The 22,300-nt window shown below is 43.1% G+C and overlaps 2 protein-coding genes across 4 annotated transcripts; both read left to right on the forward strand.

Annotated features, from left to right (window-relative positions):
• Positions 1-1,920: 1,920 nt before the first annotated feature.
• Positions 1,921-3,226, forward strand: LOC139558824 (protein S100-A11-like). Its single transcript, XM_071374306.1, has 3 exons — positions 1,921-2,008; positions 2,192-2,347; positions 2,903-3,226. Exons 2-3 carry the CDS (start codon positions 2,219-2,221, stop codon positions 3,029-3,031), a joined length of 258 nt encoding a protein of 85 aa, XP_071230407.1. The 5' UTR covers positions 1,921-2,008; positions 2,192-2,218; the 3' UTR covers positions 3,032-3,226.
• Positions 3,227-4,443: 1,217 nt separating this feature from the next.
• Positions 4,444-22,006, forward strand: LOC139558822 (small ribosomal subunit protein bS6-like). 3 transcript variants are annotated; one of them, XM_071374298.1, is made up of 4 exons: positions 4,444-4,579; positions 4,666-4,811; positions 18,267-18,401; positions 20,025-22,006. In XM_071374298.1, the coding sequence occupies exons 3-4, from the start codon at positions 18,282-18,284 to the stop codon at positions 20,412-20,414; spliced, it is 510 nt and encodes a 169-aa protein (XP_071230399.1). In that variant the 5' UTR covers positions 4,444-4,579; positions 4,666-4,811; positions 18,267-18,281; the 3' UTR covers positions 20,415-22,006. The 3 variants fall into 3 exon arrangements, with proteins under 3 accessions (XP_071230399.1, XP_071230400.1, XP_071230401.1); XM_071374299.1 differs by lacking the exon at positions 4,666-4,811; XM_071374300.1 differs by lacking the exon at positions 4,666-4,811 and having other exon boundaries at positions 4,462-4,579; positions 18,277-18,401.
• The last annotated feature ends 294 nt before the right edge of the window (positions 22,007-22,300 follow it).

Raw genomic sequence — 22,300 nt, forward strand, 5'->3', positions numbered from 1 at the left:
GTGAATGTGCTAGAAAGCTGAACAGCTACCTAGCTATAGCTGACTGCTGTGACTAGCCAAAAATGACTCCTTCTGATGTCACCTTAGCTTGCTACAGAACTTCTGAGGAATAGGAAGCACGAGCACCACCAATCAACCTGCACCACTGCACATACACCTGTCGTTATGGCTATGCTATGACAACAAGCGTAGCCATGTCAGCAAATGACTGCTGTCTGAACACATCTGATTTGGTCACTTGTAACTTGCTGTTTGGACAATCAGCATTAAGGCCTGTAGTGTGAACGAGGCTTAAGTGTGTGTCTCTTAGGCTACTGGCAGAGGGGGAAGTGCAGAAATGTGGGGAATTAATATTTTGTTGTGTCCATATTACTAGACAAAAGTATTTATGACACAGATTAATCCCTTGTAAGTAATAATTAAACCTTGTAAGCACCTCTAAGAAGCATGCACACAAAGGCATGTCCACACGCAGCACACACCATTGGCACTGTGACTGCTTCTGAAATGGCACACTACAATTCCTTTTATAGTCCACTACTTTTGACCAGGGCCATATGGGTAGTCAGTTGTGTAAAGCACTTATGTAAAAATATTTTGAAGGACTACTTAAGTAGGTTATCTTGGGGGGGGGATAACTTTTACTTCACTACATTCATTTTCCCTTACCCAAAAGTACTCATTACATTTTGAATTCTTAGCCTCTGATCTGGTGATTCACTAAACACACATGCTTAGTTTGTAAATTAAGGCTGAGCCTTGGATTGACGTCTGGTTTTCTTTAATATAAGGAATCTTAAATTATTTATACTTTTACTTTTGATACTTCTGTGTATTTTAGTAATTACATTTACTTTTGATATTTAAGTATATTTAAAACAAAATACTTTTAGACTTACTCAGGTAGTTTTTTACTGGGTGACTTTTACTTGAGTCATTTTCTAGTAAGGTATCTTTTTACTTTTACTCAAGTATGACAATTGGGTACTTTTTAAACCATTGTGGGTAGTAGTGGCCTATACAGGGAATAGGGTGCCGTTGGGGAGGTAACCTATGTGTGACTGAAGCAGTGAGTCTGTACCAGTCCTGATTAGATGAACTGATTAGTAAAGCTGTCAGTAATGATGAATGGTTCCTGTCCAACACTTTGAAACTGCCATACCTAACGTTCCACATCTCCCAAACACCTGATCAAGGAGAAGCTTTACTATTGGGCCTCCCCACTAGGCCTAGATACATAGTGAACAGGACTCCCATTTTAAAACCGGAGTAAACACCACCACACACCTTTTCTCAGAGATGCATACACACACACACACACACACACACACACACACACACACACACACACACACACACACACACACACACACACACACACACACACACACACACACGCTCTCTCTCTTGTGTTCTCGCTCTCTCTCTCTGATATGCATTCATTCGTGTGCAGACTTACACTCCTGGATCACTATCATTTGATGATGCAGCATTTTCTTCAAACCATTTTGTCATCATTGTAGGGTTTGAGAGATGTTATGTATGAATGCATCTATGCTGATTCAGGTTTGATTCAGGTTCCTGATTAAAATGAGCTGACAGAGATGTTATCCTAAGTCCACAACACTGCAAGGAAACCAACTGAAATAAATTGTCCTGTCAGCAATATTGCAATTTGCTGACTTTTGATCAAATGTTTATAACATCAAAACTACAGAATAATATTGAATTGGACTGTAGTAAACTCCCATCATATCAATATATTTGTTTATGTCCATTGGTATGTAAAAGTTGTATGTGCATTTGGGTCTGGGGTGATTGTGTGCCTTCCAGAAGTTGTGATGGAAAATTAGAAAGCTAGATAAGAATATCCTGATGGAAACTTGTTGCTTTTCCGCTGACGTCTGCGTCATCAAGGGGGGATGGAGACAATAAAAGAGGAGAAGAAGGATTGGAAAGACAAGACAAGGTTCTCCATACCTGCTGCAACCAGACCATACCTCATCAGGTGAGACAACATATGACTTGTTTTCCTTGAATACTGTTCTCTCTTTCTTCTCTCTGAATCTGATTTCACATGATTTTCTGTTTTTTTCATCATTTAGTTGCTGGCTTTATTTTAAAGTCTGCTTCAACATTTATTGACAATTCATAAGCAGTCCGGTTTCTTTCTCTTGTCATGTATTCGCAGTCAACTCCTTCATACAGACTCAATACAATGGAATCTGCCATCAATGTACTTGTCTCCCAGTTCAAGACCTTTGCTGGAAAGGATGGATCCTCAAACACCTTGAGCAAAGAGGAGTTCAGCAGCCTGGTGGCCTTTCAACTACCTACTTTTGTCAAGGTAAATCTTACTGAGTGCCAAATGGCACCCTATTTTCTATGTAGTACACTTCTTTAGACCGGAGCCTTATGGGCGCTGGCCAAAAGTAGTGCACTACATAGGGAATAGGGTACCATTTGGGACATGACCTTAGTCCTCTTCAGCACCCACTTCATACTTGGCATCCATTTCGCAATAAATTATCTAGAGCAGTGAGTGAGTGGCTGAATGACATGTGATATCAAGCATCATATACGTTAGTGATAGCAGGCCAAATCCTTTTCTGTACCACTTCTATTGCTTTCGGAATAGGATGCCATTTGGGACTCATGTCACCGGTATTTGCTCTGGCATGCTCACCAGGTGTTATGGCATAAACCTCCTTCCATTTTATTCTGCAAAACAACACTTTGCAACCAACGTTTGTGGAACTCAGACTCAGTGCCATTTGTTCTATAGTACTGTACTATTATTTACCATTAGATGGCAGAGTAGCCTTAACCATGCAGCTCATTGTTAACCCAGTCTGGGCCTGAATGGGTCACTGTCCACTTTCTCCTCTCTGATTGCCTGCAGAACGCCAGCGATCCAGCCGTGATCGAGCAGCTCATGGGCTCGTTGGACGAAAACAACGATGGGGAGCTGACATTTCTGGAGTTTTGGCAGCTGATTGGAAAACTTGCCAACAAGCAAGGGGGCTTTTAGCCAATAAAAAGACTTCATGGGAATCCGTTGGACTAAAGAGTGTGTAGCATTGTGCATTAGGCTACAGTCCAATGAAATGATCCTGTAGGTAGCTGTGTGGTAAACTTATGATCTGAATTGACATGCACAATTCTTTAGTTGATCATTTTCTAAAGCAGGTGACTTTGAATAAAAGGATCCATTGTCTTAACTCTCCTTCTGCCTTCTGTCTTCTTTGGTTCACTGGCCTCAGTATATGACATCTATTACTCAGGTGGATGCCTAGAGGGGGGGAAATGGGCCTGTGTTAGAAATGCCGGGCTCAATCTCTGGTCCCAGTCTGGCTCTGTCCACCACCCTCTTGTGCATTCTCTCATTTAGTGTGGGTCTATTACGACCTTTATTTAATAGCATAATTGGATCGTAACCCTAGACTGCTCCCACAACTACACCAGGTACAGCAAAACTATTCCATACGGGTTTATAATGCCTATACAAAGCTGCCAAGTGTTACACAGTGATGTAAATGCAGTCTACATCCCTGCTGCTATTTACCATCTCTGTGTCTCCATTACCAGTATACGTTTTTCCTAGGTCAACAACAATACATTGGATACAGGAGAGCTGCTTGGTGTCTGTACAAATACTCCCTGTCCCTGTACTCTATTGTTTAATGAAGATGTTTGTTTAGTGAAAAGTCAAAAATAGTGCACTATATGGGGAATAGGGTGCCATTTGGGACACATTGCCGGCTATTTTCTCTGGCATGCTCACCAGCTGTGTTATAGCATACACTTCCCTCCATTTTATTCTGCTAAGCGATGCTTCACAAGTTAGACATTTCCATTGCCATTTTGATACTGGGCAACTGTAGACTTTGTATCCTAATTAAACACAGCAAGGTGCCAGTGTGGGTGTGGCTGATGACAAATGACTGTGTCAACTCTGACAAACAATGACACACACTGATACAGCATGAAACACTCCCTCAGGGCGGGTGTGTCTACATGCATTTGACTGGTGTGGTCCTGGAGTGGTCTGGATATGCTCCTGAGGCAGTTGCCACTCCCATGAGCCTGGGTGTATGAGGGGGGTAAAGATCACTACTGTCCAAACATACAGTAGCCTAATGGCTAAACTTGTGTTAATTTAATCAAATGCAGCTGGAAGTCAATTTTGGATATAAAGGGTTAAAAGCAACTCAACACTCTAACCTCAATGTCTCCTCTACACAGCATTCTATGAATTCGAAATATTGGCGTGGAACAATACAAATCACACATGACATAAACTAGCACCACATACCAAAGATAATAGAACAAAGAGGAATTAGGTTCCAAGGTTGTGATACACATTTCTACCCCTCATAAAAAAAGTGTCTTATCTTTTCCACATTCCCCCTTTATTTGTCGCACTCTCCCAGGTACACGCCCTTTGCCTTGTCAGGAAAAAAAGTTTAAGAAAAAACTAAATCACGGAAGAGATTATGCAGCGCTAGTTTGGCAAGTTTATTTTGTGGTCTCAAAGCAGCAGAGATAGACGGAAAACTTGTCCTGTAGGAAGTATATGGTGAGTTATATATTTTGTCCATACTTTATTGAAAAGTTTTTGCACTGTAAACTTGCTTAAATCATTACGCGTATGCCACGTTTTAGATTCACCCTTGCAGGAACTTTCTATACGCTTTCATCAACGGACGGTGCCAACGACGACGCTTTTGGAGACTCCAAGACTCGTTTTTTTACGTAGCAAGTAGCGGATAACGTTTGAATTCAAAGGGGAAAAAACGATTTAACTACATGTAAGTGCATTATTTATCATAAACGCATAGCTATTCTTGATCAGTCATAGCGTGTGCACACTCAACCAAAAAATACCTGAGATAAGTGTGCCTCTTTTGTAAACGGATCGATCAGCTGTTATCTAGCCTACCATGAGCCATATGAGCCTGTCTGGTTTGTACAACTGGCATAAAATGTATGCACTATCCTAAAGAACATATAACCTATGGGTAAACCTACACTGTAAAGGGGTTACCGTGATTTTGACAGTAGCTTACAGGCAGCTCGGTGGCAAGTACAATTCTGTTTTTCATATTACAGTACACCCCTATACATTTTATATTGATGTGGCATTATAACCACATATGAGTTAAATTGGTACAGCATTCTCACTCACTGGTGCAACAAATATAGCGTTTTACAAGGCATGCCTCAAAATATGTTAATGAGATAGAAACAACAATATCATGCACCCACTAATGGTCAAAAGGTTTTTTTGCACTCCAAAAATATGGTACGGTACTGTATTCTGTGGGGCGGAATTACAGTACCACAAGAAATACAGCAATTATTTCCCCCCCCACAACATTTTCCCACAATGCACCATAATTTACAATATGCTGCATTAAAATGTTTCATACCTTTTTTTATTTATTTATTTTTATTTATTTTTATTTAACCTTTATTTAACCAGGTAGGCAAATTGAGAACACGTTCTCATTTACAATTGCGACCTGGCCAAGATAAAGCAAAGCAGTTCGACACATACAACAACACATAGTTACACATGGAGTAAAACAAACATATAGTCAATGATACAGTGAAAAAAAATAAGTCTATATACAATGTGAGCAAGTGAGGTGAGATAAGGGAGGTGAAGGCAAACAAATATATGTATAAATAAATAAAAAATATAAAAAGGCCATGGTGGCGAAGTAAATACAACACAGCAAGTAAAATAAAACTTAAAACACTGGAATGGTTGGTTTGCAGTGGAAGAAAGTGCAAAGTAGAGACAGAAATAATGGGGTGCAAAGGAGCAAAATAAATAAATAAATACAGTAGGTAAAGAGGTAGTTGTTTGGGCTAAAATTATAGATGGGCTATGTACAGGTGCAGTAATCTATGAGCTGCTCTGACAGCTGGTGCTTAAAGCTAGTGAGGGAGATAAGTGTTTCCAGTTTCAGAGATTTTTGTAGTTCGTTCCAGTCATTGGCAGCAGAGAACTGGAAGGAGAGGCGGCCAAAGGAAGAATTGGTTTTGGGGGTGACCAGAGAGATAAACCTGCTGGAGCGCGTGCTACAGGTAGGTGTTGCTATGGTGACCAGCGAGCTGAGATAAGGGGGGACTTTACCTAGCAGGGTCTTGTAGATGACCTGGAACCAGTGGGTTTGGCGACGAGTATGAAGCGAGGGCCAGCCAACGAGAGTGTACAGGTCGCAGTGGTGGGTAGTATATGGGGCTTTGGTGACAAAACGGATGGCACTGTGATAGACTGCATCCAATTTATTGAGTAGGGTTTTGGAGGCTATTTTGTAAATGACATCACCGAAGTCGAGGATTGGTAGGATGGTCAGTTTTACAAGGGTATGTTTGGCAGCATGAGTGAAGGATGCTTTGTTGCGGAATAGGAAGCCAATTCTAGATTTAACTTTGGATTGGAGATGTTTGATGTGAGTCTGGAAGGAGAGTTTACAGTCTAACCAGACACCTAGGTATTTGTAGTTGTCCACATATTCTAGGTCAGAGCCGTCCAGAGTAGTGATGTTGGACAGGCGGGCAGGTGCAGGCAGCGATCGGTTGAAGAGCATGCATTTAGTTTTACTTGTATTTAAGAGCAATTGGAGGCCACGGAAGGAGAGTTGTATGGCATTGAAGCTCGCCTGGAGGGTTGTTAACACAGTGTCAAAAGAAGGGCCAGAAGTATACAGAATAGTGTCGTCTGCGTAGAGGTGGATCAGAGAATCACCAGCAGCAAGAGCGACATCATTGATGTATACAGAGAAGAGAGTCGGTCCAAGAATTGAACCCTGTGGCACCCCCATGGAGACTGCCAGAGGCCCGGACAACAGACCCTCCGATTTGACACACTGAACTCGATCAGAGAAGTAGTTGGTGAACCAGGCGAGGCAATCATTAGAGAAACCAAGGCTGTCGAGTCTGCCGATGAGGATGTGGTGATTGACAGAGTCAAAAGCCTTGGCCAGGTCAATGAATACGGCTGCACAGTATTGTTTCCTATCGATGGCGGTTAAGATATCGTTTATGACCTTGAGTGTGGCTGAGGTGCACCCATGACCAGCTCTGAAACCAGATTGCATAGCGGAGAAGGTATGGTGGGATTCGAAATGGTCGGTAATCTGTTTGTTGACTTGGCTTTCGAAGACCTTAGAAAGGCAGGGTAGGATAGATATAGGTCTGTAGCTGTTAGGGTCAAGAGTGTCCCCCCCTTTGAAGAGGGGGATAACCGCAGCTGCTTTCCAATCTTTGGGAATCTCAGACGACACGAAAGAGAGGTTGAAAAGGCTAGTAATAGGGGTGGCAACAATTTCAGCAGATAGTTTTAGAAAGAAAGGGTCCAGATTATCTAGCCCGGCTGATTTGTAAGGGTCCAGATTTTGCAGCTCTTTTAGAACATCAGCTGACTGTATTTGGGAGAAAGAGAAATGGGGAAGGCTTGGGCGAGTAGCAGAGGGGAGGGCAGTGCTGTTGTCCGGGGTAGGGGTAGCCAGGTGGAAAGCATGGCCAGCCGTAGAAAAATGCTTATTGAAATTCTCAATTATAGTGGATTTGTCGGTGGTGACAGTGTTTCCTATCTTCAGAGCAGTTGGAAGCTGGGAGGAGGTGTTCTTATTCTCCATGGACTTTACAGTGTCCCAGAACTTTTTTGAATTTGTGTTGCAGGAAGCAAATTTCTGCTTGAAAAAGCTAGCCTTGGCTTTTCTAACTGCCTGTGTATACTGGTTTCTAGCTTCCCTGAAAAGTTGCATATCACGGGGGCTGTTCGATGCTAATGCAGAACGCCATAGGATGTTTTTCTGTTGGTTAAGGGCAGTCAGGTCAGGAGAGAACCAAGGGCTATATCTGTTCCTGGTTCTAAATTTCTTGAATGGGGCATGCTTATTCAAGATGGTGAGGAAGGCATTTAAAAAAAATGTCCAGGCATCCTCTACTGACGGGATGAGATCAATATCCTTCCAGGATACCTCGGCCAGGTCGATTAGAAAGGCCTGCTCGCTGAAGTGTTTCAGGGAGCGTTTGACAGTGATGAGTGGAGGTCGTTTGACCGCTGACCCATTACGGATGCAGGCAATGAGGCAGTGATCGCTGAGATCTTGGTTGAAAACAGCAGAGGTGTATTTGGAGGGCAAGTTTGTTAGGATGATATCTATGAGGGTACCCGTGTTTACAGAATTGGGGTGGTACCTGGTAGGTTCATTGATAATTTGTGTGAGATTGAGGGCATCAAGCTTAGATTGTAGGGTGGCTGGGGTGTTAAGCATGTTAAAATTTAGGTCGCCTAGCAGCACGAGCTCTGAAGATAGATGGGGGGCAATCAGTTCACATATAGTGTCCAGAGCACAGCTGGGGGCAGAGGGTGGTCTATAGCAGGCGGCAACGGTGAGAGACTTGTTTTTAGAGAGGTGGATTTTTAAAAGTAGAAGTTCAAATTGTTTGGGAACAGACCTGGATAGTAAAACAGAACTCTGCAGGCAATCTTTGCAATAGATTGCAACACCGCCCCCTTTGGCCGTTCTATCTTGTCTGAAAATCTTGTAGTTGGGGATGAAAATGTCAGAATTTTTGGTGGTCTTTCTAAGCCAGGATTCAGACACGGCTAAAACATCCGGGTTGGCAGAGTGTGCTAAAGCAGTGAACAAAACAAACTTAGGGAGGAGGCTTCTAATGTTAACATGCATGAAGCCAAGGCTATTACGGTTACAGAAGTCATCAAAAGAGAGCGCCTGGGGAATAGGAGTGGAGCTAGGTACTGCAGGGCCTGGATTCACCTCTACATCACCAGAGGAACAGAGGAGGAGTAGGATAAGGGTACGGCTAAAAGCTATGAGAATTGGTCGTCTAGAACTTCTAGAGCAGAGAGTAAAAGGAAGTTTCTGGGGGCGATAAAATAGCTTAAAGGAATAATGTACAGACAAAGGTATGGTAGGATGTGAATACAGTGGAGGTAAACCTAGGTATTGAGTGATGATGAGAGAGATATTGTCTCTAGAAACATCATTGAAACCAGGTGATGTCATCGCATATGTGGGTGGTGGAACTGTGAGGTTGGATATGGTATAGTGGTCAGGGCTAGAGGCTCTACAGTGAAATAAGCCAATAAACACTAACCAGAACAGCAATGGACAAGGCATATTTACATTAAGGAGAGGCATGCTTAATCGAGTGATCAATAAGGGTCCAGTGAGTAGAGGTTGGTTGGGGTCACGGCGATCCAGACAGCTGGCCGGGTAGATGGCTATCGGTAGCAAGATATCATAGTATGGAAGTCTATTTGTAGATGTCTCGTGCGTTTCCGTCGGTAGGTTAGTGGGGTTCCGTGTGGTAGAGGGGATCAATCCAAATTGGCAAAATAGATATAGTGACCCAAGAAAAAAAAGAAAAAAATAATAATAATAATAATAATTGTCCGATATACTTATTCAGATAGCAGCCGATAAGACAGTTAGCGGGCCCCAGATGAGCGTTCAGGTAACGTCGGGACGGAGGTGCCAGTTGGATAACTCCCTCGGGCAGATAACGTCGGCAGTCAGTCGTGAAGGCCCGGTGGGGCTCCGTATCTGCAGCAACAACAAAACAACAACAAAAAACGGGTCCGGATAGGTGGCTGTAGCCCAGGAATGGCTGATGGAACTCCTCAGCTGGCTAGCTCCGGAATGATTTGAGTTTGCTCCGGGATCGACGTAAGCCAGTAGTCACACGGTTTGCAGCTAGCTAGCTGCAAATGTCCAGAGCCTGCGGCTGAAATCCGGGGAAACTGAGAGAGAAAAAAGTCCCGGAATGCTCCGGTCCGAGTCGCGTTGCACAAAAGTGCCGGTAGATTATCGAGCTAAAGGAATAGCTGATGACCACAAAACGTGGGCAGCTGAAACACCAACGCTAGCCAGCAGACCGGCTAATTTCTGGGCAGCTACAGATTAGCTTCTGGCTAGCTATCGGATAGCTTCTGGTTAGCTTTCTGGCTAGCTTCTGAATTAGCCCCTGGCTAGCTTCCACGGTGGTTTTTCAGATTTGAGGTAAATAATACTTTTTTGTAATTGGTGAAGCGGGTTGCAGGAAAGCTTTTGCAGGGAAGCTTTTGTAGTTGAGTTCTTGGATAATAAAATATATAAAAGATATGCGAAGAAAGGTGTAAATATATATATATACAGGACACGACAATACGAAACAGAAATGACGTCTGAACTGCTAAGCCATCTTGGCTTCCATCTTGGATAGCAAGCTTTGATAATACAAAAAATAATTTACAGTTTTCCGTTACACTGTATGAGTAAGGGTGATAGACGCCTTGCTCCCGAGTGGCGCAGTGGTCTAAGGCATTGCATCTCAGTGCTAGAGGAGTCCCATAGGGCGGCACACAATTGGCCCAGCGTCGTTAGGGTTTGTCCAGGGTAGGCCGTCATTGTAAATAACAATTTGTTCTTAACTGACTTGCCTAGTTAAATAAAGGTTAAATATATAAAATAAGTTATTGTCATAGTCTACACACTACAACCTATTTCCTAAAAGATCTACAATGATGATAAATGTCCATAAGTAAAACCTGTGTAAACAACCAGAGCTCAAGACACTCTTCAACTGGCTCAGCATTCTCATTCTTAGATTGGTGCACCATTGATGTTCAGCAGTATTTTAGTAGACCTATGTGATAAGTTAGAGAGGCACTGCAAGCCTGTTCGGAGCAGTATATAGCCACAACCTACCTTGTTCCTCTCTTAATATTTCATGCCACACGAGCGGTAGTATTGCCATTACTCAGAACACATACTGTATCACATTCACCCATTTGGAAACACAACACTCAATCTCCTTTGGGCTCTGGAGTGAAACGGGAAACCTCTGTCTATATTTAATTATTTGCTGAGTCGTTTTTTTGCCTTTTGCTTCAAATAATAGGGATTAGTTGGTGTGTGTCGGAACTGAGGCGGGGTCAGAGCTGTCCTTGTGACATTGGCTAAATAATAGAAGCTCTGTGTTCATTAATCAGATATAGGGAGTGATGCGTCTCGACACATGCTGTCTGGCGACCGTTTGGAGATGAGGTCGGCTGTCACTGACCCTGACTGTGAGAAGGCATAGCCAGGTTGCAGCCAGGCAAGGCCACCAAGTAAATAATACATGTAAGAATAGAACAGAAATGGAAATGCAAGAGTCGTGACTGTACCAATGCTGTTTAACTCCTATGTGGATATATCAGCATGAATTTAAAATTGATTAAATTGTTGTTGTTTTTTTATCACTGGCGTATACACAATACCCCATAATGTGGAATTATTTTATATATATATTTTTTTTTTAATAAAAAAATTAAAAGCTGAAATGACTTGATTCAAGAGAGGCAGGACTAGAAGGCCAGCATCCTGGTCTCGCCTCTTCACTGTTGACATTGAGACTGGTGTTTTGCGGGTACTATTTAATGAAGCTGCCAGTTGAGGACTTGTGAGGCGTCTGTTTCTCAAACTATAGACACTAATGTATTTGTCCTCTTGCTCAGTTGTGCACCGGGGCCTCCCACTCCTTTCTATTCTGGTTAGAGACAGTTTGCGCTGTTCTGTGAAGGGAGTAGTATACAGCGTTGTACGAGATCTTCAGTTTCTTGGCAATGTCTCGCATGGAATAGCCTTCATTTCTCAGAACAAGACGAGTTTCAGAATAAAGTTATTTGTTTCTGGCCATTTTGAGCCTGTAAACAAGCCCACAAATGTTGATGCCCCAGATACTCAACTAGCCTAAAGAAGGCCAGTTTTATTGCTTCTTTAATCAGAACAACAGTTTTCAGCTGCGCTAACATAATTGCAAAAGGGTTTTCTAATGATCAATTACCCTTTTAAAATGATAAACTTGGATTAGCTAACACAACATGCCATTGGAACACAGGAGTGATGGTTGCTGATAATGGGCCTCTGTATGCCTGTGTAGATATTCCATTCCATTTTTTAATTTTTTTAAATTCACCTTTATTTAACCAGGTAGGCTAGTTGAGAACAAGTTCTCATTTGCAACTGCGACCTGGCCAAGATAAAGCAAAGCAGTTCGACACATACAACAACACAGAGTTACACATAGAATAAACAAACATACAATCAATAATACAGTAGAAAAATATATATACAGCATGTGCAAATGAGGTAGGATAAGAGAGGTAAGGCAATAAATAGGCTATGGTGGCAAATTAATTACAATATAGCAATTAAACACTGGAATGGTAGGATGTGCAGAAGATGAATGTGCAAGTTGAGATACTGGGGTGCAAAGGAGCAAGATATTAATACAGTATGGGGATGAGGTAGATTGGATGGGCCATTTACAGATGAGCTACGTACAGGTGCAGTGATCTGTGAGCTGCTCTGACAGCTGGTGCTTAAAGCTAGTGAGGGAGGTAAGAGTCTCCAGCTTCAGAGATTTTTGCAGTTTGTTCCAGTCATTGGCAGCAGAGAACTGGAAGGAGAGGCGGCCAAAGGAAGAATTGGCTTTAGGGGTGACCAGTGAGATATACCTGCTGGAGCGTGTGCTACGTGTGGGTGCTGCTATGGTGACCAGTGAGCTGAGATAAGGCGGGGCTTTACCTAGCAGCGACTTGTAGATGACCTGGAGCCAGTGGGTTTGTCGACGAGTATGAAGCGAGGGCCAGCCAACGAGATCATACAGGTCGCGGTGGTGGGTAGTGTATGGGGCTTTGGTGACAAAACGGATTGCACTGTGATAGACTGCATCCAATTTGTTGAGTAGAGTGTTGGAGGCTATTTTGTAAATGACATCGCCGAAGTCGAGGATCGGTAGGATGGTCAGTTTTACGAGGGTATGTTTGGCAGCATGAGTGAAGGATGCTTTGTTGCGAAATTGGAAGCCGATTCTAGATTTAATTTTGGATTAGAGATGTTTAATGTGAGTCTGGAAGGAGAGTTTACAGTCTAAACAGACACCTAGGAATTTGTAGTTGTCCACATATTCTAAGTCAGAATCGGCCAGAGTAGTGATGCTGGACAGGCGGGCAGGTGCGGGTAGCGATCGGTTGACGAGCATGCATTTAGTTTTACTTGCATTTAAGAGCAGTTGGACGCCACGGAAGGAGAGTTGTATAGCATTGAAGCTCGTCTGGAGGTTAGTTAACACAGTGTCCAAAGAAGGGCCAGATGTATACAGAATGGTATCGTCTGCGTAGAGGTGGATCAAAGAATCACCAGCAGCGAGAGCGACATCATTGATGTATACAGAGGAAAGAGTCGGCCTGAGAATTGAACCCTGTGGCACCCCCATAGAGACTGCCAGAGGTCCGGACAACAGGCCCTCCGATTTGACATACTGAACTCTATCGGAGAAGTAGTTGGTGAACCAAGCGAGGCAGTCATTTGAGAAACCAAGGCTGTCGAGTCTGCCAATAAGAATGTGGTGATTGACAGAGTCGAAAGCCTTGGCCAGGTCGATGAATACGGCTGCACAATAATGTCTTTTATCAATGGCGGTTATGATATCGTTTAGGACCTTGAGCGTGCCTGAGGTGCACCCATGACCAGCTCTGAAACCAGATTGCATAGCGGAGAAGGTACGGTGAGATTCGAAATGGTCGGTAATCTGTTTGTTAACTCTGCTTTCAAAGACCTTAGAAAGGCAGGGTAGAATAAATATAGGTCTGTAGCAGTTTGGGTCTAGAGTGTCTCCCCCTTTGAAGAGGGGGATGACCACAGCAGCTTTCCAATCTATGGGAATCTCAGACGATACGAAAGAGAGGTTGAACAGGCTAGTAATAGGGGTTACAATAATTTTGGCAGATAATTTTAGAAAGAGAGGGTCCAGATTGTCTAGCCCGGCTGATTTGTCGGGGTCCAGATTTTGCCGCTCTTTCAGAACATCAGCTATCTGGATTTGGGTGGAGGAGAAGTGGGGAGGTTTGGGCGAGTTGCTGTGGTGAGCGCAGGGCTGTTGACCGGGGTAGGGGTAGCCAGGTGGAAAGAATGGCCAGCCGTAGAAAAATGCTTATTGAAATTTTAAATTATTGTGGATTTTTCGGTAGTGACAGTGTTTCCTAGCCTCAGTGCAGTGAGCAGCTGGGAGGAGGTGCTCTTATTCTCCATGGACTTTACAGTGTCCCAGAACTTTTTTGAGTTTGTACTACAGGATGCAAATTTCTGTTTGAAAAAGCTAGCCTTAGCTTTCCTAACTGCCTGTGTATATTGGTTCCTAACTTCCCTGAAAAGTTGCATATCACTGGGGCCATTCGATGCTAATGCAGAACGCCACAGGATGTTTTTGTGCTGGTCAAGGGCAGACAGGACTGGAGTGAACCAAGGGCTATATCTATTCCTAGTTCTACCTTTTTTGAATGGAGCATGCTTATTTAAGATGGTGAGGAAGGCACTTTTAAAGAATAACCAGGCATCCTCTACTGACGGGATGAGGTCAATGTCATTCCAGGATACCCCGACCAGGTCGTTTAGAAAAGCCTGTTCGCTGAAGTGTTTTAGGGAGCGTTTGACAGTGATGATGGGTGCGTCGTTTGACTGCAGACCCATTACGGATGCAGGCAATGAGGCAGTGATCGTTGAGATCTTGGTTAAAAACAGTAGAGGTGTATTTGGAGGGTGAGTTAGTTAGGATGATATCTATGAGGGTGCCCGTGTTTACGGATTTGAGGTTGTACCTGGTAGGTTTATTGATAATTTGTGTGAGATTGAGGGCATCAAGCTTAGATTGTAGGATGGCCGGGGTGTTAAGCATGTCCCAGTTTAGGTCACCTAGCAGCACGAGCTCAGAAGGTAGATGGGGGGGGGGGGGGGGGCAATCAATTCACATATGGTGGCCAGGTTACAACTGGGGGCAGAGGGTGGTCTATAGCAAGCGGCAACGGTGAGAGACTTGTTTCTGGAAAGGTGAATTTTTAGAAGTAGAAGCTCGAATTGTTTTGGTACAGACCTGGATAATAAGACAGAAATCTGCAGGCTATCTCTGCAGTAGATTGCAACACCACCCCCTTTGGCAGTTCTATCTTGGCGGGAAATGTTATAGTTAGGGAAGGAAATTTCAGGGTTTTTGGTTGTTTTCCTAAGCCAGGATTCAGACACGGCTAAGACATCCGGGTTGGCAGAATGTTCTAAAGCAGTGAATAAAGCGAACTTATGAAACCAAGGCTTTTACGGTTACAGAAGTCAACAAATGAGAGCACCTGTGGAGTAGGAGTGGAGCTAGGCACTGCAGGTCCTGGATTAACCTCTACATCACCAGAGGAACAGAGGAGAAGTAGGATAAGGGTATGTCTAAATGCTATAAGAACTGGCCGTCTAGCACGTTCGGAACAGAGAGTAAAGGGAGCAGGTTTCTTTGCACGATAGCATAGATTCAAGGCATAATGTACAGACAAAGGTATTGTAGGAAGAGAGTACATTGGAGGTAAATCTAGGCATTGAGTAATGATGAGAGAGATATAGTCTCTAGAGACGTTTATGTGGGAGGTGGAACAACATGGTTGGTTAAGGCATATTGAGCAGGGCTAGAGGCTCTACAGTGAAATAAGACAGTAATCACTAACCAGGACAGTAATGGACAAGGCATATTGATATTAGGGAGAGGCATGCGTAGCCAAGTGATCGTATGGGTCCAGTGAGTGGTTGGGCTGGCTGGGGACATGGCGATTCAGACAGTTAGCAGGCCGGGGCTAGCAGTTAGCAGGCCGGGGCTAGCAAGCTAGCATAAGGGCCTTAGAGGGACGTCGCGATGGGGGAAAGTCTGTTTTTGCCTCCTCGTGCGGTGACGTCGATAGACCAGTCGTGGAATTAGTAGGGTTCCAAGTAGCAGAGGGGTCCAAGTCCAATTGGCAAAATGGGTATAGTGGTCCAAGAAACTGGCCGATGGATCAGCTAACAGTCCAATATGCTATAGATAGCTAGCAGGCCGCGGTTAGCAGAATGGGCCTTCAGGGGACGTCGCGCCTGAGGGGCCTGTTGGGATCCTCGGACAGATTATGTCAGTATTCCAATCGTGAAGGATCGACGGGGTTCCGTGCCCCGTACCGGCAGTAGAAGGGGTCCAGATATTGTAGCCAAGGAGTGGGCTTCAGGAGTAGCCCAGGAGCCCTAGCCGGGAGATGGGTCTAGCATGGGCTAGCTCCAGGCTAGTTGGTGCTTGCTCCGGGACGGAAACATTAGCCAGGAGTAGTCAACCCGGGTTGCGGTTAGCTAGCTGCCATGATCCAGATGAAAACGTTCAGAGTTTGCGGTAGGAATCCGGGGATATGGAGAGAAAAATAGGTCCGGTATGCTCTGGTTTGAAACGCGTTGTACGAACTGGCAAGAGCTTTCCGAGCTAAAGGTTAGCTGACTGATAGCTGGTAGCTAGTTAGCTAGCTAGCTTCAGTTGAGGTATTCCAGTTCGGAGGTAAATAGAAATACTTTAGGAAAAAAAACAGATCCACTCCACATTGGGTGAGGCGGGTTGCAGGAGAGTATTTTGAAGTTGAGGTTTAGGAAAAATATTAAAAAGAATGCGAAGATTTAAAAAGATATATACATATGGGACGAGACAAGACAAAGACAAAGACGTCTGACTGCTATGCCATCTTGGAAATGCAAGATAATCAGCCGTTTCCAGCTACAATAGTCATTTACAACATTAACAATGTCCACACTGATCACTTTGATGTTATTTTAATGGACAAAAAATTTGCTTTTCTTTCAAAAACAAGGACATTTCTAAGTGACCCCGAACTCAAACTTTTGAACGGTAGTGTATGTGTGGTCAGCATGTTAGTAACACAACAAAATGGTTGAGCATTTTGCAATGTCCTTTTGGTCTGTTTTGCCCTGTAGTTGCTGTAGTTTGGAAGCCTTTGTTAAAGCCTCTAGAAGTACAAGTGATATAAAACACCAAATATACAATAATATACTGTGTTTGTTAACACTTTACCCAGGAGCTAACCTGCTTGCACCAATCCCTTGTATTTACAGGTAAATACTGTGAAATACAAACCCCTCCCCCTCAATGAATTGTATTAATTAATTCATATTCTTATTGATTCCGATTATGATAGCAAATACTTTTTTACAGTATAATGCAGTGAATTTTACGTATCGTACTGTGTGTCATTACACTGGACTTGCTCTGATACTGTATTTATATTTCAGTAGGTGTACTGTAATATGAAATACAGCATTTTACTTGCCACCGAGCTGCCTGTAAGCTACTGTCAAATTCACAGCAACCCCTTTACAGTGTATGCTTTTTCTTGGCGGACGTGTGTGTGTAGTTTGTGTGCTACATTTAAATACTAAAGTTGACAAACGAGTGAGGTTGGTTCATTAAACGAGCAAACATCTCTCTCCACTGCTTTGGGGCAAGCTAGCGTGGCCTGTAAATTCTTATCCTGTTTAAGTGATCTCCTCTGACAGAAAGGAATGGAATTCCTGCATGGATATGTCACTCATTGGCATGCATTGTATCTTGTGCTCAGTGTGAGGGCCATCTTACACATACAGCTGTCTATTGTATAGGACACATCACGCATAACTCATTCAATCAGTCCAACACTCACGGGTTATATTACATACATACCGGATTACTCACATATAAAGTCGCATACAGCACACACTAACACGCATGCACGCACACGCACACATACTAACATATTCACTATGTAAAATGTCTGTCCCTCAAAAAATCTTACTTTTTTTTTAGTCACATGAGAGTGCATAAGGGCTGAGGAGGCAACAGAGATAAAGCAAGACAGATAAAGAAAGAGAGAGAGACATATAAAGAATGAGAGGTAGAGAGGCAGGTGGCAGGTAATCCCTGAGGTAATCTGAAACCTTGGCCCAATAGTGGCTTCAGTAGATCAGATGACCTATCAAAGATCAGAACTTCCATTGCGCATCGCTGCTTGTCTTTCAGTCAGACTCTCTCGCCCTCGTAGTTTATCGCACATCGCCTGTCCATTGCGTACCTACCCTATTCTACCAAGGAGTTCCAGACTCAACACCTGAAACGACAAGCCTTTGTGTATATCAAGGACATCCACCGTTTCTTTTTCCACTGTGGTGTCCTATCTTTATCTCCTTAAATTAGATTGTAGATTGTCATGGAAAGAATTTTGTCAAATGTGCATTGCCTGTGTCACTCGATCAATATCTCGCACCATCTCTGTTTTCTCTCGCTCTCTCATTCCTTCTTACCTGCTTCCTCTCCCCCCTTTCCCCCAATCACCCTGTTCATCCCTCTCTACCAAACCCTACCCCTCTATCTCGGGGCAGCGAGAGACAGCAGTCATGGAGTCAGCCATTCAGACGGTAGTGGGTGTCTTCCTGAAATCAGCCAAAGGGAAGGAGAATTTGGGAGGGAATGACTTCCAGAAGCTGGTGAAGAGCCAGCTCCACAACATCATGACGGTCAGTCAGACAGCAGCCTCCACACTCACACTGGTTATAAACCAGCTATAAACACTACACCTTTTTGAACTCTTTGATTGAGCTTCAGTGCATTTGGAAAGTATTCAGACCCTTTCTCTTTTTCCAAATGTTGTTACACTTTAGAATAATGCTGTAACGTATCAAATCGTTTTTTCCCCCTCATCAATCTACACACAAAACCCAATAATGACAAACTGAAAACAGTTTTTTCTTTTTTTTTGCAAATGTATTAAAAATTAAAAACAAATACCTTATTTACATATGTATTCAACCCTTTGCTATGAGACTCGAAATTGAGCTCAGGTGCATCCTGTTTCCATTGATCATCCTTGAGATGTTTCTACAACTTGATCGGAGTCCACCTGTGGTAAATTCAATTGATTGGACATGATTTGGAGAGGCACACACCTGTCTATATAAGATCCCTCAGTTGACGGTGTATGTCAGAGCAAAAACCAAGCCATGAGGTCGAAGGAATTGTCCGTAGAACCTTGAGACAGGATTGTGTCGAGGCACAGATCTGGGGAAGGGTACACAAAAATGTCTGCAGCATTGAAGGTCCTCAAGAACACAGTTAGCTTTCATCATTCTTAAATAGCACAAGTTTGGAACACCAAGACTCTACCTAGAGCTGGCCAAATGGCCAAACTGAGCAATCAGGGGAGAAGGGCCTTGGTCAGGGAGGTGACCAAGAACCTAATAGTCACTCTGATAGAGTGAAAGAAATGCTAACCACTCACATTAAAAAATAAGAGGGAAGGTTAGCATGGTTAGGGGTGACAATAATTTTGAAAATACAAACAATTATTACAATGAATGAAGCAAATAAAACAGGCATGGTGATAGGATGAGGACAATACAGTGTGAGTATGTTGAGCAGTGCGTTAAAACACAAAAAATATATATGTATCAAGAAATATTCACACACACACCTTTTTGAGAGAAAAAAGTAGTAATTGTTAACAAAATCTCTTTCTCTGAGCAATTTAATTAGTATAAAATAATATAAATTCCCATTTTTTTTTTAAGCGTTCGATATAGCTCAGTATTTGAATTAGTTATTTTATATATTATTGCTCATATTTATCAAAGGTGTCAATACATTTGGACGCCACTGTACATATACAGGTTGGAGAAGGGAGGGTGACCTCATACTGGGTGACCTGTAGCAGTTGTTGTGGGAGGTTAAGTACCCTGCTCAAGGGCACAACAGCAGGCAACGGTGTCTAGGATTTAATACCAGCAACCCTCCGGTTGCCAGCTCACTTCCCACCAGATTTTTCCCGTCAGACCTGGGATACAAACTGGCAACCCTCCGGTTGCTGGCTTATTTCTCTAACCGCTAGGCTGCCTGCTGCACTAGTAAGATATGTATGGTATGTATGGAATAGGAGACACTACAGACCAACATATAAAATAGGGTGTGTTGCACCAACATGGATTAACTCTTAAACTTGGTTAAATTAAGGTCTATCTATTAATCAGGCTGCACAAAACAGTACTGTATTTTGTGATGTAAGGGGTCAGTTACTACAGAGGTCACCTCTGCTGGCGTCACCTTTGAGTCACGTCTGCCCGTCTCTGTATCTACTCTGTACCCAGGACACGGACAGCTCCGAGGCGGTGAAGAAAATGCAACAGGGCCTGGACGCTAACCAGGATGGTAAAGTCAACTTCGAGGAGTACATGAAGCTGGTGGGCTACCTAGCAACCTCCCTGAGCGTGCAATGCACCGCTGCCGTGGCGACGCCAGCTGAGAGTGCGGCCGCCACAACAGAGACCAAGAATGCACCGGCACCAGCAGCAACAGAGGTAAAGGAAGAGAAGGCAGAAGCCGAGGCACAGCCAGAGGAGGCACAGGCTGAGACGGCCACAGCTGTAGAGGCACCAGCAGAGGCAGCCGTAGAGGCAGAAAAGGTGGAAGAAGCGAAAAAGGTGGAGGAGCCAGCACCAGCAGCAACCGAGGAGGAGAAGACAAAGGAGGCCTCATAGGAGTTTACCACCGGTCCAGTCCGGACATTACAATACACACCAACACCAAACTGATAGACACCTCACTACCCTAATACAAACAGGAGTGCTAATACCATAATAATAATAATAATACCATACAGTACAGTATATGTTGCAACACCACAATAGTACATTCATTTTCATTCACACATACATAAACCCAGTATTTGGTACTAAAATAAACTACACTACAATTACTTACATTGCAGCAGTACATGCCATTTCTATGTTGATATACTTCCCACTATATAGCACACTATACTTTATTATATGTGTATATATAATTCATTCTGCCATTCATTGATGTGAAATTTTGACACCCTCTGAAATTGACACATTTCCACACCTGTAGAGCTGATGAATCTTTATATACACTGACACACATGCAATACTAAATGTTTTTATATTTGCATTCCTTCTTTCTCCCTTTGCTCATCTACAATGACGCAATGCAACACTATACTACAGTACATTCCACAATGTACAGTCAAGTCAGGCCATCTCAAGTTGTTCTTCTGAGAAGCTTGTTTGGCTTAATGGCTTTGCATGATGCAAGCAAGCACTGATGCATGGTTGCATGACATTTGCTACACATCAAATTCTCGAGTGTTAAATTAACACTGACAGTGTTAAATCAACACAGATAGCGTTAAATTTAACACAGGTCCAGTGTCTATACAGATCCACACTTTTCAGTGTTAAATTAACACACTGCTCAGTGTAAAGCCTTATTTGCATATTTCCCAGAGGGCCTTGCCTTTCGAGTGAAGTTTAGTGTTACCACCCATGACTGTATTTGTTAGTGACAGAGACATGGCTGTTGCATTCATCCGTTTTCAGCCCTGTGGCCTCCACCAAGTGAGATCCTAAGTGAATACATTATCATACAGTTTTTATTATGCAACACAATATATCACGTATTTCCTAAAGGCCTTTTACCATTAAACAGTGACCTGAAACTCATGGTTTACAGGCCACATCAGGCCTGCAAGTCACATTATGCTGGCTTGCAAAGCGATGTGTAATTTCTATTGGAATCCAGCCAGAGTGGGGATATTAAACATTTAGAATTTTTATTGACCCTCATCCTGCATTCAGAACAACTGCTGGGTTGAGAAGATTAAGATATAAGACCACCTTAACCATCTTAACTGGAACAACCATTTCAGTAATGGTGCGGAAGTCCAAGTACCAGATTGGATTAGTTTAGAAAAATGTATGTTAGTTATATTTGAGAGGAATAAGATTAATGAATTAATCAATGTACATGCAAAAACATAGATATTGAAACAATTCTAAAAATCTGCCTGCAGTAGAGCATGCTGGGAAATATGATAATGATGGGCATGGTTTTGGTTTAACACTTGTTATTAACACCAACACTGGGATTCTTTTACACCAATGAGTGTTAATTTAACAATTACAGAGTGAATTTAACACATTCCTTAACATTAGAAATGTTACATTGACCAATGTGCTTTGCAAGATTGTCTAAGTGCTCTGCTCTCTCTGTCATTGAAATGAAGCTCTGACATGGCATGATATGACAATAAACAAATTGTGTTGCTAGGGTTCTTAGTTCAGACTAGTCTCTCTCTGTCGCTCTGTCTTTGCTTCGTCTATCTCATTTCCTGGAAAATCCAGGCAGGGCAGCATCTGGAGTTTATGGACTCCTCTCCACTACTAGCTAGCCGATAGCCATGGATTTGGAGCTGGAAGATCAGGTGTGGTGTGTCCTAATAATGGCCTTCTAGTAAATAATTGAGGGCCCAGGATGGAATCAACACCAGAACCTTTGCTAGGATCCTTGCAGCCCAAAATAGCCCTTAAGCAGCAGGCCGCTGACCCGGGGAGGCCACTAGAGG

This window comes from Salvelinus alpinus, chromosome 29 (genome assembly GCF_045679555.1).
Source record: "Salvelinus alpinus chromosome 29, SLU_Salpinus.1, whole genome shotgun sequence".
NCBI lineage: Eukaryota > Metazoa > Chordata > Actinopteri > Salmoniformes > Salmonidae > Salvelinus > Salvelinus alpinus.

Excerpts from the sequence above, each read along its gene's own strand:
- LOC139558824 (XM_071374306.1), top strand. The coding sequence starts at position 2,219 with ATGGAATCTGCCATCAATGTACTTGTCTCCCAGTTCAAGACCTTTGCT. Across the intron at positions 2,348-2,902 it reads AACTACCTACTTTTGTCAAG|AACGCCAGCGATCCAGCCGT; the intron begins GTAAATCTTACT and ends GATTGCCTGCAG.
- LOC139558822 (XM_071374299.1), top strand. Across the intron at positions 18,402-20,024 it reads AGCTCCACAACATCATGACG|GACACGGACAGCTCCGAGGC; the intron begins GTCAGTCAGACA and ends CTCTGTACCCAG.